At 44.8% G+C, this 18,660-nt stretch overlaps 1 protein-coding gene across 15 annotated transcripts in view; it reads right to left on the bottom strand.

The window, feature by feature from the left end:
* The window catches only part of SYTL2 (synaptotagmin like 2), a 135,947-nt gene that overhangs the window by 67,445 nt on the left and 49,842 nt on the right, over positions 1-18,660 (bottom strand). For 14 of the 15 annotated variants that reach the window (XM_066248749.1, XM_066248757.1, XM_066248775.1 and 11 more), the window contains exon 2: positions 8,949-9,429. The exons of the other annotated variant lie outside the window; for it this stretch is intronic. In XM_066248749.1, the coding sequence (XP_066104846.1) occupies positions 8,949-9,049 (101 nt within the window). In that variant the 5' untranslated portion in view covers positions 9,050-9,429. The remainder of the gene's footprint in view (positions 1-8,948; positions 9,430-18,660) is intronic. 15 annotated transcript variants of the gene reach the window in all.

The following is an 18,660-nucleotide window of genomic DNA, read 5'->3' as shown; positions in this document are numbered from 1 at the left end:
ATGACAGCCAGTCACCCAGTCCTGCTCGGGACAGTGTCTCGCTTCATGGTTCTGCACCAGCCAAGAGGTCATGGTTTTTATTAAACGTTTCTAGTGGTTTCCCGTTGCCTAGGTTTTTATCAAAGCAAGCTGCACACCTGGACTGCTGAGGGAGTTTTTGCCTTCTCCTCCCAAAAAGACCAACTTTGAGTTCAAGTCCAGAAGAGGTAAGCTCTTCCAGCTCTCCCTATCAGAGAGTGCGCCCCTCGGGGCAGTGCCTGTACTTGATGCCTCTTTACTCAGTGTCTGAAAGGCAGTGGGCATTTACTCAGTGTTGGTGGTATGGAGGCATATCATAGGAGGCCCCAGACCACCTCTTTGGACTCATTTTCCAGCACTCACCACCATGCTTCCACTTGCCAGTACACTAGATTTCTAACTGTTCCCCAAACTGCTCTCTCATGACCCCTGAAGACATTAGAAGCAGGAAGGTGTGGCAGAAGGACTACAGGCTTTGGATTCTCCCCAAAATTATGCCCAAATCCTAGTTCTGACCCTTCCTGGATGAGATTTTGGGCAGGTTATTGAACCCCTCTAAGCATCTGTCTTCTTATTTGCAAAGACAGGGGAAAATAAGACCTCCTCTACAGACCCCAGGGAGGTTAAATGGGCGTTTACAGGAAAGTGCTGAAGAGTGCCCGGTTCTTGGTAAGAAGTCAGTAAGTATGAATTCTCTGTGGATGTCTTTCTCCACTTCTCTGTCCAGCATGCTGTTCCACATCCTTCCGCTCCAGCTCACACACCACCTTGCCAGGAGCCCTCCCTGATTCCCAAGCACACGGTTCAGCCTCTGTGCCCCATGCTGCCACAGCACCTCTGTGACAGAACTTATCGCACTGTGTTCCAATGATCTATTTGCACATCTGTCTCATCCACTAATCTGTCAACTCTGCAAACTCCCTGGAGGTAAGAACCACATCCTAATCACCTCTGCAATGCCAGCAGCTTGCACAGAGCCTGGCACAGAGTTGATACCTGCAAGACTTGTTGAGTGAATGAATCAATGAATAAATAAACGCTCAGCAGCCACCCTAGTCTGAGTTAGGCAAGAGATAAGATAGATCCGGTCACTGCTGGGGCTGAGTGAGCCATACTGTTACAATGGCAGAGCCTTCTCCGGGCGAGGCAGGATGGCTCACCTCTCAGTGGAACAGAAAAATCATGATGAGAAATGGCATCAGTCCTCACCGTTTTGAAAGAGACCACGAACCCTCATAGCCTAACAGCTCAATCTCTCCTTATGAGATTTATTTACTTATTTTTGTTGTTCAACTGAAAGACATTTTGAATGGGTCTGTGTGCAATCCTTGATTTCTCCAAATGTCCACAAGCCTCTGCCCTTGCTGAACTTTCCAGGCACAAGGGAGTCAGGCTCACTGAGACACGTGGTCCCTGGAAAAGCCGGTCGCCACCGAGGTAAGGCATTAAGGTTGGATTTCTGGCTCATTACTTTCAAAGTAGCAAAAAAAAAAAAAAAAAAAAAAGAAAGAAAGAAAGAAAAAAAAGAAAAAAGAAAAGAAAAAGAAATTCTCTCAAATGCAGTGTTATTTATTTATTTTGTATTTTTCTTAAGTTGGAAACGGGGAGGCAGTCAGACTCCCGCAGGTGCCCGACCAGGATCCACCCGACATGCCCACCAGGGGGCGATGCTCTGCCCATCTGGGGCGTGCTCTGCCGCAATCAGAGCCATTCTAGCGCCTGAAGCAGAGGCCATGGAGCCATCCTCAGCTCAGCGCACGGGCCAACTTTGCTCCAATGGAGCCTTGGCTGCAGGAGGGGAAGAGAGAGAGAGGAAGGAGAGGGGGAGGGGTGGAGAAACAGATGGGTGCTTCTCCTGTGTGCCCTGGCCAGGAATCAAACCCGGGACTCCCGCACACCAGGCTGACGCTCTACCACTGAGCTAACCGGCCAGGGCTCAAATGCAGTGTTATTTATTATACATAGACTTTAAAATGATAATCCGCTAGTTTTAACCAATTTTGTTTTCTATCTCAGTCACTTGAAATATTTTATAGATGAATTCACGTGTATGACATCAAAGCCCAAGTTTTATAAAGATGTAGATTTAAAAAAACAAACAACAACAAATAACCCCACTACCACTACCTAGGTGGTGCTGTTAAAATCTTTAACAGCTCATGTTGATGTTTCATTTTTCCTGAAGTCTAACTAACCAAATTAGCATTTGATTCTAATCATTGTTCCATTTAGTTGAAGCGGAAAAAGGGTAAGTTTCCTGGGACTCACTTTTTATTCCTTACCACCCTCTCACACATGTGCGTTGTGCTTAGTAAAGAGCGGAGGATAGAGAAGATGCCCTGGGCTGGTGGGCAGAAGTGAAGGCAGAAGAACAACACTGTCCTGCCACCTCCCAGGCAGAACGTGCTGGTCACCTCCACATTCCTTCCACTGATACATACAAAGCGTTTGTTTTTATGCTGGGTCCTATGCTTGGCACTTGACATTCCTCACCCCATTTAATCCTTACAATCTCACATAATGTACAGAGAATTTAGTCAACTTCAAGAGATGGCCATCTTGCCTCCTCTGTATATTAAAGGCTGATTCTGTTCATTTGTTCATTCACTAATTCATTAATCCCCTCTCATATACCAGGCCTGGGGTTGGAACTGTGCATAAAAAAATAAATAAAAAAACCAAAAAAACAAACACAATGTAAGGCCCTAATATCAGCGTCAGCTCCTGGTGTGCAGAGAGCATGTATTAATAAGTACTTTCAGAGGAGAGCCAGGAGAGAATGAAGCCCTCCAGCCTGGCCTCCACACTGTTCCTTAGCCTACCCCTTCCTCCTCCCTGAAATCACAAAGCACACCCCAGCTTCCTGCTATTCATTATAATTGGGCAAAGGCCTGACATCATAGGTAGGACCCAGGTGATATCATCTAGTCAGTTGTGGATAATAAAAATCGGCATGGCTGGACAGAGAGGCTGACTGGTCCATTCTCCAACTTCTTTTTTATTTTAACCGCTCAGTATACCGCTCAGTGTAGATGGTTAGATATGTGACTTGAAAGTACTCTCACATGTTTATTTTTTAATTTGAGGATTTAGATAGTTACAAACGGCCTCACTTTATAGAGAAGACAATTAGGCCCAGAAAAGTTAAGAGGTTTGACCAAGGTCACACAGAACTGGGACCAGAAGCCGGCTAGACTCCTGGTCAATCCTCTTTCCACTACCCCATCCTGCCTCTGAGAGCCAAACGTGATTTGGTTTCTAAGATGGCTATCACACTGGACTCTTTCTACAAAGGAATTCAGCCTTTGATAGAGAATCTGAAAACTAACACATGTGAAAATGAAATAAACGGCAAATGTTCCTTACAATGGAAAGTGAGGGGCAACATGTGTCCCTTGTGTCACAGACACATCACAGATGCCCACAGTGTGCTGAGAGCACAGCGTGTGGGAAGCACAGGCTTTGTAGTTTGATAAACAAGGCTTCAATCTTACAGGGCACTCAACCTCTTCCCCCAGACTTCCTCGTTGTTGAGTGGGTTCAGCTACACTGTTAAGAGGATGAAAGGGGAAAATGTATTTGAAGCTCTGCGTACAATGTAGTCTCCTTGACAAATGCTGGTGCCTTTTCCCTTTGCTTTGATAGAAAACACCACCAGAGGTCCTGGAAAGCAGTTTTTCAATGACAACTGCCTTCATTTAAAAGAAACTAGGTCTTAAAGAAGCAGCTGAGAATCATAAGATGTGGTCGCGGTTGAGATGGTATCTACAATGAGAAGGCCCATCACCATAGATGTGGTTATGTGTGCAGGGGGTGGGGGACGTGGTGCTGGTGGTAGAGACACACACGGGCAATGATTTCCTGCTGGCGGTGTGACGCAAAGCACAGGAAACACCACCCCTAGAGCGTGTCATTTTCAAACCATAAAAGACTAAAATTACATGTGTGCATGTATGATGGTGCCTCTTAAAAAATAAGAGGGGGGGCAGTGGGGAAGCGAGAAAAAGAATCCATCCTGATGTCTGCTTCACTGCTGGTTTGTGAAATGTCTCCAGCTGGTAGTTATGGAAGCAAGCTGGGTAGAGAGAGGGGCATGGCCATCGAGGGGCTCAGCACATATGGCTCCAGGCAGAGAGGCAGCATGAGAGACAGTTGTGGTGGCAACAGTGACCTGGAACTGTTATCTCCTAACTGTACCCCAGAGACACCACAGTGGGTATTCCCTTGGGTTCAAGCCCACGTTCTGCTGCTAACAGTCTGAATGATTTGGGAACTGGACACTTCCCCTGTATGGCTCTCATTTTTCTCATCCATGTAATCAAGATGGGAGGTACCATATATAAACTAAATCATCTCCAAAGTGTTTCAGATGAGCTGGGATGGGAACAATTCACTGGATAAATCAGGCAAGGCAAACAGATTTCAGTTTGAATGCCAAGTCTCATCTACAACCTTACTGAAAAGGATTCTGGGGCAGTATCTGGTTTTAATCTGGACATCCATTAGTGATATCTTCATGGATAAAGGAGGGGTTATACTCCACAGTCTATAACAAATTAGCATTTAAAAATAATCTCAATTTTAGTGGCAGGTTTGACTTTCTAATATTTTACTTAAGCAAATATTATAATTATATAATTTCTAAAGCCACATACCAACTAGAAGGATGACTAGGGCATTATAAAATCACATTTAGAGACAAAAGTTTGAGACTTTAAATCTTCAATTGATAATCCATTAAATATAGAAAGGCCATCACATAGTAGGCTCCTTGAAGAATGGAATCATGATTCAATCATCATAGAATTATCTTCATCTTCATATCATTGTGTAAAGCAGTTCTCCATACTTAATAGGTACTCACTTAAATTTCACTGCATTAAATAATTGAGAGTTTTCAAGAATAATTTCCTCCTAAGGAACCAAACTACTAACCAGAGACTTCTGTCCTTTTTTAGAGATATAGGTAGAGTGGTGAAAAGGGAATAAAAACATATTCATCACCAATTATGAGCTAAGAAGATTAAGAATTATTTTACTTAATCCTGATTTTAATCCTTCAACTTTGGTCCTATGGTCATTCCCAGTCTCTGAGTTGATGCTCAGATAAGCAACTTGCCCAACAAACCACAGTTGATCAGTGGTGAGCATGATTCATGTCAGTTTTGACTCCTAGGTCCATGCAGGGAAATTCTTCCTTGTGTCATGAAGAAACCCTTATTTTTCTTCTGAAAGAATAGTAGCAATGAACAGTATGGGGCAGAGGAACAGCATGGAGCTAAAAACTTCGTATTATGGCTTTGGCACTGACTAGCTATGTGACTCTGGACTAGTCACTTCCTCTCCTCTGTGGGCTCTATTTTTTTTACTATAGTGACTGGTGTGAACAAAAAAAAAAAAAAAAAAAAAAAAAATATCCTTTCCAGAACTGTCAAGCTGTAACTCTGATGAAAGAGTCAAAAACGTACAACTGAGGCCCTGGCTGGTTGGTTCAGTGGTAGAGCTTTGGCCCAGCATGTGGAAATCTTGGGTTCAATTCCCGGTCAAGGCACACAGGAGAAGTGACTGCTTTTCCACTCCTCTCCCTCTCCTTCTCTTTATCTCTCTCTTCCCCTCCTGCAGCCAAGGCCTGGGCACTAAAATGGCTCCAATTTCAATGGAGCAAGGCCCCAGATGGGCGGAGCATCGCCCCCTAGAGGGTTGGCCTGGTGGATCCTGGTCAGATCATGTGGGGGTCTCTCTGCCTCCCTGTGTCTCACTTCAGAAAAATACAAAACAAACAAACAAACAAACAAACAAACAAACCATACAGCTGAGGGCTAACAAGGGGACTGAAAAGCAGAAGCCCACTTAATAGCATTTCAGAAACCAAAGACCCAGTTCAGATCCCACCAGCCCAGGTGCAGAACAACCTTAGACCATCCCCACAATGCCCTTCAGTCCTAAAGCAAAAAAGCGATCAGAGCATAATTCCTCTAGTGTGGAGCAGGCCATCATCAGTTGGGCCTCGTTCAGCACCCACTGGCTCTGGGCCTCCTGCCCATCTGCTCCCCCTACACACCGTCACTCCTTCCTCAGCCCAGCTCAGGGTCCTGAACCTGCCCATGGCCAAGTCGACATGAGGCACTTGGACCTAACTAAAAGGTTCCCAGAATGGTGGTGGTAGACAGGGCTTGACTCACATGAGATAACTCACCATCCCAAGCCTTCTTCCTATCAGTTTACAAAAGCAAACATCAAAGGCAGCACCAGCAGCAGCCGCTGAGCCACAACCTGACACAGTGGACGGAGGAGAGTCTGCAAACCCTCCGCTACAATGGGACTTGCATTTCTGCTGCGGCCATAAACTGGCTGGTGCCAGAGGCTGCACACTCACACCCCTTACCAGGCCCAGGCAGAACTCTGCATTTTTCAGGATGTTTTCATCTAGTGCAGGTACCTAAGAAACACCTCCACTCCTACTCCCACAGAATCACAGAACTACATGAAGACTCAGCAGCCTGGAATGCAGGGGCCAACGCATACAGAAGGCAGGCGAGAACAAATCTCTCCCATAAGGTGGCGAGATAGAGAAGACAGAATTGCAGACCACCCCTAAGACCATGGAAGTGGAAGGAACTGAAGGAACTTGTAGCAATCCAATATTCATAATCCCAACTTCCTGAAGTAGGAAGAGGACCAGCTGCTTTCTTCATCTTGTCTTCTGAGAGACTAAAGGAATTCCCACTTCCCAGTATGCTTTAAAAATCAACTATGTTCTCTGTGCTGCTCCCTTCCCTTACTTCTAAAATGAGTGTAACAGTCCCGCCTGGCCAAGTCTCGGGGTTGCTGTGAGGAGCATTAAGAGGCTAACATGCATGAGAGGACTTTATAAACTGTGAATGGGAGAAGCATTAATGCTACCATGAGGCTCTGATGGCTGATCAGTGTAAATCCTTTGTCCCCCCCCCCCACTTCTGGGGAAACTGCTCAAGGCACCTCACTTGCCGAGAATGGGGTGCAGTGCCTCATCCAGGTGCATGGAACACGGCAGGTGACTTGTGAGGAGGAGTGTGACAAGTAAAGAACCCCATTTTCATGATCCCCACTATCTACAGCCACCTCTGGTCACCATCACAGCTCAGTGTGCTACCTTACACCAAGACAGCCACCCCCTCTTCCATAGCCAGGTCACAGGAGGGCCTGTCTGCTATTGCTTCCTCAGGAAGAGGAGATAGAGCTAGTGAATGCATACTGGGAAACCAGAATTTGATTTTCACTTTGGCAGTTATGGACTGCATGAGCTTGGGCAAGTCACCTCACCTGTCTCAAAGTCAATTTCCGCACATCTCCGAGTGGGTGAAATTATACCCTCTTACATTCCCCCCAAACACACAAAAGTGTTGTGAGCCCAGAAGAAATAATGGGCGTGTAAGCCCTTTGCAAATTGTTAAGGACTGTCTGTGTATGAGTTAGTAGTAGTAGTGAATTTTAGCATGTTCCTTCATAAAGCATCCATGTTCAGTTATGGTCAAAATATGGGAAATGGTGCATATAAATCCATTATTCATGATCCTCGTGCACTAGAAAATAAGAACACGGCTCATGCTCCTTTTGGATCGCTCCTGGGAGAGGGATCGATCCTGCAGTGACTACTGACTACACTCAGGAAGCACTGCCCTGCCTCCCAAGCCCGAGATTACACAAGCAGTAGATGGCGGCCTAGACTCGAGCCTGCTCCCTAGGCATCCTGATCTCATGCTCCTTCTGCCACGTGGGTGAGTGAAAGTGACAGGGATGTTGACATGGAATGTTTGGGCTCCTCCCAACAAGAACAGTGTGTCAGTTGCCACTCCCTCTTGTGGGACACAAATGGAAAACTGGCTCTGGCAAAGCCAATTTTAATTGCTGTTAAAAACAATTCAAACATTTCTGAGAAAGTATGCAGAAATGCAAGCTACTCCTCAATTTATTCTCCTCTAAAAATTTTATAAATTTAAAAAATATTTTCATATAATATATTTATTGATTTGAGAGAGAGAGGAAGGAAGTAGAGAGAGAAAGAAACATCAATCTGTTACTGTATGTGTCCTGACTGGGGATTGAACTCTCAAACTTTGCATGTCAGGGCAATCAATGCTCTAACAAACTGAGCTATCTGGCCATGGCTAAAATATTTCTAGTTTAGTTCACAATTCAGTAAAAAAAAAAAAAAAAAAAAAAAAAGATTCCAAAAGAAAGAAAGAAAGAAAGAATGAGAAAAGAAAGAGAGAGAGAAGGAAGGAAAGAAGGAAGGAAGGAAGGGAGGGAGGGAGGAAAGAAAGGAAAGGAAAGGAAAGGAAAGGAAAGGAAAGGAAAGGAAAGGAAAGGAAAGGAAAGGAAAGGAAAGGAAAGGAAAGGAAAGGAATGGAAAGGAGGGAAGAAGGGAGAAAGGGAGGAAGGGAGGGAAGGAGGGAGGGAGGAAAGGAAAGGAAAGGAAAGGAGGGAAGAAGGGAGAAAGGGAGGGAGGGAGGGAAGGAAAGGAAAGGAAAGGAGGGAAGAAGGGAGAAAGGGAGGGAGGGAGGGAAGGAGGGAGGGAGGAAAGGAGGGACGGAAGGAGGGAGGGAGAAAGAAGGGAAAGAAATGGGTATAAACATACACACACGTCCATATAGGTGGATGCAGGTGGATGTGTTTGTATATTTTTCATTCTAATTCAGTGTTTAATAAGTTAAAGGACTTTAGTTAGGTTTTTAATCAAGACTGTCTTTCTGGCAGGAGTCCTATGAGATAAATTAAGAGACACCAAGGAGGAAAAAGTTCCATCCAGGAAGTAAACCTAAAATTAGAACCCATAAATTCAGGCTCCAAGTCAGAACTACCACTTATGGCTGACAAAAAAAAAAAAAGTGTCCCATGTTCTCACAGCCTGCCCTCCTCCCACCAGGCCCAGCACCTCTCTGGCCCATTACCTGACTCTCTCTTCTTCAACCCTTTTCAGGGCAGCATCCCGCTGTAAAACCTTCATGATGGTCTCCTGCTCCTCCTCCGTCAGGAAACTTAAGTCGATCATTTTAAAAGGTGTTCTCAAAAATAATAGGAACAAACCTGGCTCAAGATTCCCAAAACTAAGCAACTTCAGACTGTTGCCTGGATGATTAAAAGATTCAAAAGTGGAAAGAACCAATTATCTTGTCCGGTTCTGGCTCAGCTCAAGTTTTAGGTGGCCAACTGCAAAATCCTAAAAGCCCTTTCCCGGGAGGCAGGAGTCTGTGGGTGGCCTGAAGGGGAGGCTCTCAGAAGAAAGCTGCATTCCTTGCCAGACAGGTCACTTGCTCCTACAGCGGCACTTCCAGTCACAGCTTTCTCTGGACCAGTCTTAGACACAGTTAATCCTCCTTCAGTCCTTGTCACCAGCTCCCGGAGAGTCTGCAGCATCTGAGCATCGCCTACCTGGGGAATCGTGAGACAGTACACACCAGTCAGTGAGAGGTGGATCCCACAAGCACTGCTCTTTATTACGAGATTTCAAACATGTCTGGGGAAGGGGGGGATGACCATGTGAGATGGTCTCTGAGATCAGGGAAACCAGTTCTGCTGGCTTCCTGAGCAAATAGCAAATGGGTCGTGAAACACGCTTGAACTCAATGCCAGAGCGTCAAGGTGGAGAGAGCACAAAAATGCCTGTCACTGTTTAATGACCCACTGAGGACAGGGATGTTTGCAGAAAGGAGCTGCTTCTTTTTCTCCAAACTCATGGGACAGTGGCTAAAAAGTTACAGTGAAAGTCAGCAAGTCCAAGGAGCCATGATCATAGTTGCCAAGTGACTATGGGTAAGAAATGAGAAATAAAGATACAGAAACACTTCTTCATCAGCAGGAATGTCCTACTAGCGTGTATCTCTGCTGGTAATGACAGGAGAGCTAGTATCAGGTAGAGGTAGTTTGCAGAACAATGTGAGTTGTTATTCTTTACCTTGTCCCACCTCTAACCTTTGCTGGGCCTGGAGCAACTGGCCAAGCTTGTCTCCCTTCATTTCTGATGAGAAAGGAAACTTACTGGTATGTGTGTGTACATAAACTGGGGGCAAGAAAGAGGCAGAATTTCAAAACACCCCACCATCCAAAGTGAGCATTTTAAAGTAGGCTGATGGGCAAGAATCCTGTTTTCTCTGAGGCATCTTAAGCCTAGGTGCAATGATAAGAAGGTGAGAGCTGAAGAATGCCCCTCCAGACAGAATCAGAGATTATCAGCTCCAGGACTGGGGGCCTTTAACAAGTGCAGTCCTACATATTCAGTAGATACTAAAAACCAGGTGTTTAGTAAATTTCCAAGTACTCTGACTTAAGAATAAAATGGAATGTGTATACTAGTGAGTCATTTTTGTGAATAAATTCTTCGTTTGGGCAACAAAGTACTACTGGAAGTCCTCCCCTACCTCTTGCGGACTATGAACCATTAGGCAGGTCACCTCCCACTCTGACGTTCGGTTTTCTCATCTGTACTTAACTTGACAGTAGGACATCCCTCACAGATGGTAAGAACGAAAAAAAAACAATGAATATGAAACCGTACATACCTTGCATCCTGTACCAAAAATTAGCTACTAAGAATATATTCTAGCTTGCTTTCTGAAGTCACACTTTTGTTTCATCCAGCAGAATAAGAGCGTACTTGTTGTATATTTTCCTTTTCTCTTTTAAATTATATTTCCTACCTCCCCTGTGAAGTGTGGCCTTCATAGACAGGTACTTTGAAGACCGCTGGTTTATCTTCCTGTATCTCCTACACAACGCCCGCAGAGACTACTCAAATAAATAGTAACACACACGTCGTTTTCTTTTTTAAAAATTTTTATGCACTTGTGTGCTTGTTCATCTTGAAAACTACTCATCCTTCAAGATGAAAGTCTCCACCTCTAGAGAGCCCTCCCTAACTTCCATAGCCAGAGTTAAATGCTGCAGTAGATTTGCTTGTTGCTCCCAACTCTTCATGCTCTCTTTGAAACAGAACTATATCACCATGTTGTCATGGAGTAAGCAGAATATTCATCCCTACCTGCCTGATGTTGGGCTTGGCCTGTGACTTACTTTGGCCAATGGGATGCTACAAATGTGATAGAAACATAGGCTGTAGATGTACTTTCGTGGTTTGGCATGGCTTCTTAAACTCCTGCATGTCTACAGGAAGAGCTTGCCCCAGGTAGACACTGCCTCCTCAATCTGGGTCCCAGAAAGAGAGATATACAAGGACAGAGCAGAACCTGATACACCTGAATCAGGGTCACCCCAGTTGACCTGGATATATGGAAGCAAGAACTACAGATTTGTTGTTGAAAGCCGCTAAAATTTGGGTTTGCTACGTAATACTTAACGTAGTAGGAACTTGACTGCACAAAAGCTTTCTCCTCTATCTACGTACCTCCACCGCTATAATTATTTGTCTGCCTTTAGTCTCTCCCACTTGACTGTGAGTCTCTGATATGAATAAATAAGTGAATAAGTAAATAAATGAATGGACCTAATCCAGACACACAACTTCGCCAGAGGATGGCTATCTCAGTTCCTTCATGCACAGTGGCTTTCTTTCATGCTCAGTAACTGCCTCAGATCTCAAAGGCTGGCAAGGAAACGTTCTCGGGCCACATTCTGGGAACCATGTCCCTGATGAGGCATTACACTGCCATATGGGTCAATGGGAGATTGTTTTTAAGTTCAGGGAAGTGGGGGGTGGGGCAGGAAGAGAACCAAGGAGAAAAACTTCCTAGGCTGTCCAGCCTGCTAACTGGCAGGGTTGCTAAAGGGGAAAATGCTGGTTTCCACACCTTCAGCTAGAACTGTAAGCAAAGCAGTGCTCCTGTAGGAAAGCTTCTAAGGATTACAAGTTTTTTTCCAAAAATAAGCTGTTAGTAAGACAAGAGCACTATCCACCTTTTACAAAGGATGAAGGGCTGGGACTCCCGACTCCTACAGGAGCAGCCAGGAGTCAGCACCTGTCATGTCAGATGGCGGGGGAGCCTTCAGATGGCCACCAAGAGTCTTAAGTCCCAAGTGTTCCCCCAGTGCCCCATATTCTGAGTGTTATCTGTCATGGGAGCTAATTGGATACTTCATCCATTCGACAAACATTTATCGAGAGCCCTTTATGCCTGGCACTGTTCTAAGCACTGGAGATATAAGACAGAAGCAAACTTCCTGTCCTTTGTGGGGTTTAAATGCTACTTGGAGGATATCATGTGCAAACTAAATAATTTGGGGGGGAAAAACCACTAAATAATTAAAATGATGTCATCTATTGGAAGGTGAAAAGGGCCCTGTAGGAAAACAAAGAAGGGAAGGGAAAGGAAGGCAATAATAAAGGGGAGAGTTTTAAAGAGAACGTTGAGGGTAGGTCTTACTGAGAAAATGACATTTAAACAGAAACTTGACAGAGATGAGGGCAGAGGATCCTGAGGTGGCAGCGTGTCTGATGTAGTCAAGGAGCACCGAGCCGGCCAGTGTTGAACTAGCAGAGAGAGCCAGGAGCAGGGCAGGAGTGAGCAGGGCAGAAAGGAAACAGGTCGGGTTGTCTGAGGCTTGGTAAAGCCTGTAAGATTTCTGACTTTTTCTCTGAGATAAAGCAGCATCAGGAAAGGCAGGAAGAAAAAGAAAGAAGAGAATAAATATTTACTGGCCCCACCTCCCATGTGCCCAACACTTTAATATAGCACCTTATAGGCTCCTCAGGCTCTAGGAAGGTGTTCTGTTATCTGTGTTTTTCAAACGAGGAGAGTAAAGCTCAGGGTGGCGTCTGTCAGCAAGCTTGTGCTTGGAGCGGCTGGCATTCACTAGTGGCTCTGTCAGATGGAGCCACCCTGATGCTAACGTCTCATTTAATTCTCCCCTCACACAGATTCTCAAGCTGGGGAAGCAGAACAAAACTCTTCTGTCTGGCTGGGGACCCCACTCTTTGCTTAAGCATAAAAACACCACTGGCCCACAGCTGGCAGTTGGCACGAGGGCAACCTCAGTGCAGGAATGGGGAGGGGTGAATTCTGGCCACAGGGATTCCTGACGTGTTCACAGAAGGAGTCGCTCCACTGTGAGCAGAATCTTATTAGTCTCAGCCTTCCCTCCCACCCCTCCTCTGCGTGCTGCTGAGGGATTTTTCAAAAAATAAAATCCAAGCCATATGCCATGCTTAAAGCACTTCACCAACTTCCCACCACCTATTGGCTAACCCTCCCAGTTCTAGGTGGCCTCTAGGATTCCTCGTGAACCCGCGCCCATTTTCTTCCCAGCCCCTCTCCCTCAGCCCAGCCCCACCGAACTTTGTCAGTTCCTCTGTCTCCAGGCTCTGCCTCTCCGGCTCCTTCCTCCGGAAGAACTCTTTGTTGAGTGAATACCTCTTGAATCTCAAGTCACTTTCTGCACAGAAGCCTTCTCTCACCTCTCAAGGCCAGATTAGGTGTCCCTCCAGTGTGCTCCGTTAGCAACTGAGGGTGCTTCACGCTGTCCCAAGTCCCTGCCTACTTGTGTTTGTCCCTCCCTAGTTTATGAGCAAGTCCTGGGCTCTGAGTCTTCGTGCCTCTTGCACCTGCCCCTGTGCCTTGCTCCTACTGGCACCCAACTATTTTATACATAAACTCAGGTCTCCCTTCACACGAACCTGGCTCTGAGGCCTCTCATTAATAAATCAGGTCCACATTATTCATCGAGGTCTACCCTCAGGTCCTCTGTGTGACAGTGTGGTTTCAGCTTTCTCACCTGTATAATGACTATATTCACTCCTACTTCCCCTCCTTAAGGAAATTACTGTGAAGCTCTACGGAGAATGCAGGCATCACCAAGGACAAATAAGGAATACGTAGCACTTAGAGCAGCAGCACAAAGGGGACATCTGAGGGCTCCACATGCAGACTGTGCTTAATTCAGTTTCCAAGTGTCAGCCCTGCTAACACCAAATCACATCAATAAAAGCCAGTGCTCTTCTTCCTGTCAACTGTCCAAACGCTAATCTGGAGAAGGAAACCAAGGCCCCAAACAGCTGGCACTTGCTCTTCTTCTTCTTCTTCTTCCTCTTCCTCTTCCTCTTCCTCTTCCTCGTCTTCCTCTTCCTCCCCCTTCTCCTCCTCCTCCCCCTCCTCCTCCTCCTCTTCTTCTTCTTCTTCTTCTTCTTCTTCATCATCATCATCTTCTTCTTCAAGTGAGAGGAGGGGAGAGAGACAGAGACATAATCCCAGGTGTACCCTGACCGGGATCCACCTGGCAACCCCTGTCTGGGGCCAGTGCTTGAATCAACTGAACTACCCTCAGTACCTGGTGTCAAAGCTTGAACCAGTCAAGCCACTGGCTGTGAGGGGGGAAAGGGAGAGAAGAGGGAGATGGAAGGGAAGAGAAACAGATGGTCACTTTTCATATGTGCCCTGACCAGGGATCGAACCCAGGATGTCCGCATGCCCGGCTGATGCTCTATCCATTTAGCCAACCAGACAGGGCCAGCACTTGCTTTTGATTGAAGCTAAGAGCTAGACTTGTAGCTCTAATCCCAATCATTCTGACTGACCACATCCAGGGTAAAGCCAGGTTACAAAAGCATTTGTTCCCCAACTCACTCTGCTACAAGGAGGGGCCGAGGTGCCACCTTCTCCTTTCCCAGATGGCTGCTGTTGTTACAAAGCCTGCAGACCCCAAGGAAGGGGAGGGAGACTTGAGTAGGGAGTGATTCTCACATGATGAGGTTTTCAGAAGAGAAGCAAATTGTTCTGACAGTCCCATGACATCAAGACTGAAGGCTTGAAAAAAGAATCCGGGAGGCAGAAGGAGAGCAGGAACAAATATGTTTGAGTCAGGTTGGGGTTGGGGAGAGTGGAGTTGGGTAAAAACAGGACTGACTGACTAAGAAGCTTACCCCCAGCGGTAACAAGCCATCGCACATACAACCAAATGCTTAGGAAACTTCCTAGATTAGAGTGACATTAAAGGATAAATGGAATAACCCACAGATGGTTCAGGAAAAGTCTAGGAAGGGGCGAGTGGAGTGCTCACCTCCCTCCCAGCAGAAAGACCCCACAGTACACTGAACTGATGGTCACCAGACCACTAGGCAACACTTCCAGGGCATCCACACCCAAAGCAGCGAGTTCCCCTGTTGCACTACTTCATTTCTTGGGCTCAGTTTGCACTTGGTTGAACTTGCCTGTTCTTTCCAACCTTTGCCTCCAACTTGCCCCACCACCCTCAGCTCACTCCCTCTCACACAATTTAAAGAGATGAAAGCATTCATGCTCTCCCAGAGTCTCCTTTGTTGATGGTTAAGATGAGCTTCCTCTCTCCTTCAGCTGTTCTTCACATCATGTTTTCTAAGCTTCTCATGATCTTGGTCATTTGTCTCTGTACTGAAAAACGAGCAGGTGGTGCTGAGTACTTTACACACATCATCTCAGTGAATCCCTCAGACCACCCAGACAGGCAGGTACTCCCCACACCATGCGGACAATGCTGGGCTCGAAGAGTTAAATGACTTGTCTACAGTTGCTCAACCAGAACGTGATTTCAACCCAGGGCTGTAAGATTCTAAAGCCACCATGGTTTGAGCTTCACTTCTTCACCAACCCCCTTATTCTCAGAGCTCAGGCAGCTGGTTAGAGACACATGTGAGCCTACAACCCAAGTTCCCTGGTTCCTAGGCCAGTTCTTTAACTGCTGTTTCCCCTTCTGTACTTTCTTTCTTCTTTGCCATTTCCCACGGGCATCATGCCTGGCCTCAAAGTACAGCATGCTCTTCTATGCACAACTCGTTAGGAATAGAAAATGATCGGGCCCTTTGGGTTGGTTGTATGGATAGACATGAAAAAAAAAGGACCAACCTGGGATAGAGGAAAAGGGCACCTATGTCAACATGCAAGTATTTATACATGCCCATTAGCCTCTTAGGATGGTAGAGATCCCTAGAACCAGAAACTATTACTAAAAAAATGACTTTATATGTTTTAATTCAATCTGAATTTTTGTTTCATGCTTACATAGAAATATGTTCGTATGTATGGCAAATAGCACTGTCTGGAAACCATGCGTCATGAAGATCTTATTTCTGCATGGTCAGGGCTTTTTATCACTTTATTAAAAAAGAAACCATGTAAATTACTCAACCTGATGTGTTGTTTAAATTGGGTTTAAGGAAGAAAGAATACTTCATTGTCTAGCAACTGGTTTAAGGTAGCCTCTCAAAAAATAATGAGTTGAATGAAGAAATAAAATGAACAAATGAAACTATGAAGAAATGAAAGAAAATAGATGGAATAGGAAAGAAAAGTTTACTTATCCAATGTTTCCGTTTCATTTTTTTCATAGAAGAACAACTGAAATATCAAAACAGACAGGCAGCCTCCAGGAACAAAGCTTTCACTTTCTGTGAGGATTCTTCCAAAGGTGGAAGCCATTTTTCTACTTCATGCAATGCCTCTAGCGCCAGGCCGATGTTTTCCACAGATGAACTTGGCGATCTCCAACTAAGAGGCAGGTAGAAGAAAAGATCGCTTTTCTGTGACAATTCCCCCTTCCTCTTAATCTCATAGTCAAACCTAATGCTCATGTCCTTAGCAGTTTTCAACCTTTTTCATCTCATGGCACACTAATTATAAAAATTCTGCTGCACACCAAAAAATATATTTTTTGCTGATCTGACAAGAGAAATAGGTATAGTTTTGATTCATTCATACTGGATGGCTATTGCTGTATTGGTTGTTGTCATTTTTAAAGTTTTTTTCCCATTTATTTAAGAGAGAGAAAGGAACAGAAGGGGGTGGGAAGGAGAGAGAGAGAGAAAGAGAAGCATCAACTCATTGTTCCACTTAGTTGTTTCATTTAGTTGTGTGCTCATTGATTGCTCCTCATATGTGCCCTGACCAGGGATCAAACCACTGAACTTGGCATGCTGGGATAATGCTCTATCCAGTGAACAACCCGGCCACGGCCTTATTGTCATTTTTTTTTTAATGTGACAAACTCAGAGAAAAGAGGTCATTGCCCCTGACTAGTCAGAAATTGCATGTTTTAAAAATTCTTATGGCACACACACTGCTTGAAAATCACTACCTTAGATTTCTGAAGAAATCATTTTTTTCCCATTCTTAGACCTCAGTTTTAGACATATGGCATCCATAGGAATCAAATATTTCAATCAAGCCTCAACGAAAGGCAAGATAATGGGCCATCTGCAGAAGATAACATTATACACAACTAACCCTCATACAAATACCATTAAGTACTGATACAGGAGCACAAACCAATCATTAGAGGTCACAGGAATTTAGGAAAGAGATAAAATTCAGTGAGCCTAGAAGGCTAAATCAGAGATGCAAGTGGGCATTTTGGCCAACAGCTCTGGGCTATGAAACCACAGAGATATTCAAGAAGACTAGTAACTAAAGCAGTGGTTCTCAAAGTGTGTGCCAGGGTGCACTGGTGTGCCCTAGAAGATTTCCAGGTGCACCCTGTGGTATTCCAGAGAAATACAGTGTGTCTGTAAAGTCATGGTGCACTTTTGACCGGTCACAGGAAAGCAACAAAAGATGATAGAAATGTGAAATCTGCACCAAATAAAAGGAAACCCTCCCAGTTTCTGTAGGATGATATGGCAGCATGTGCACATGAGCAGATGATGACATAACACAGTATATACAGCAGAGCAGCCCATGGACATGCCAGTCAAGATGTGGACGGTACAGAGGAAAGTTCAGTGTGTTCTGTGGCTCGCTAAATTAAAATCCATGACCAAAGGGCAATGTGAATATCAGCGCATTTATAACGAAGCACCACCACATAGGAATAACATTACTTGGTGGGATAAGCAGTTGAAGGAAACCCGCAGTTTTGTGGAGAAACCCTGTTCTGGTAGGCCATCAGTCAGTGCTGAGTCTGTAGAGGCTATACGGGATAGCTACCTAAGGAGCCCTAAAACATCTGTGTGTGAGCCCACATCGAACTGCACTGAATAGGTATGAAACTGGAAGAGTTTTCCTTTTATTTGGTGCAGATTTCACATTTTTATCATCTTTTGTTGCTTTCCTGTGACTGGTCAAAAGTGCACCATGCCTTTACGGAGACACTGTATGTGCCTGTTAGGGACCAAAAAGTCAACAGGGTTTCTGGAGTTTAGATTTGGGGGGACAGAGGTGTGGGGAATTGGCTGTAAGCTGACAGTCTGCCCAACCCCCCACCTCATTTGCCTGATTAGGTTGCAAAAAGCTGTTAAGCTGTGGTGCTGGATTGTTTACATTGACCCCCATGTTCCCTGGAAAACTGGAGGCAAGTTTCTTCTATCCTTTGTTTGGTGTAAAGTTAAGATGATATGTATGGTGGGGGTTTTCTGCACTCAACACAATTAAGAGTAAAAAGAGAGGAACTCTTCAATGTATTGATGAGGAAATGAGAATATATCTTTCAAATATATGCCCAAACATTGAAAAAACAGCTAGGACACATCAGGCTCATGTTTCTCATAAATGCAAGAATGAAAAAACTTAACACATTTTCCCTGGGACCTGCAGAATTTACTAAATCTTACTAAGAATGTATCTATATATATAAAAAGATAACTATTTTGTCATTTTTTTATTTTTAACCCCTCTTTTTTATGAATTCTAAAAAGCATAACTCAAGAAATGTAACATAAAAATGTTTTTAATGTCAGAATAAATTTAA

This window comes from Saccopteryx bilineata, chromosome 1 (genome assembly GCF_036850765.1).
Source record: "Saccopteryx bilineata isolate mSacBil1 chromosome 1, mSacBil1_pri_phased_curated, whole genome shotgun sequence".
NCBI lineage: Eukaryota > Metazoa > Chordata > Mammalia > Chiroptera > Emballonuridae > Saccopteryx > Saccopteryx bilineata.
The sequence above is the reverse complement of the archived record's forward strand: the minus strand, read 5'-3'. Positions and strand labels throughout refer to the sequence as shown.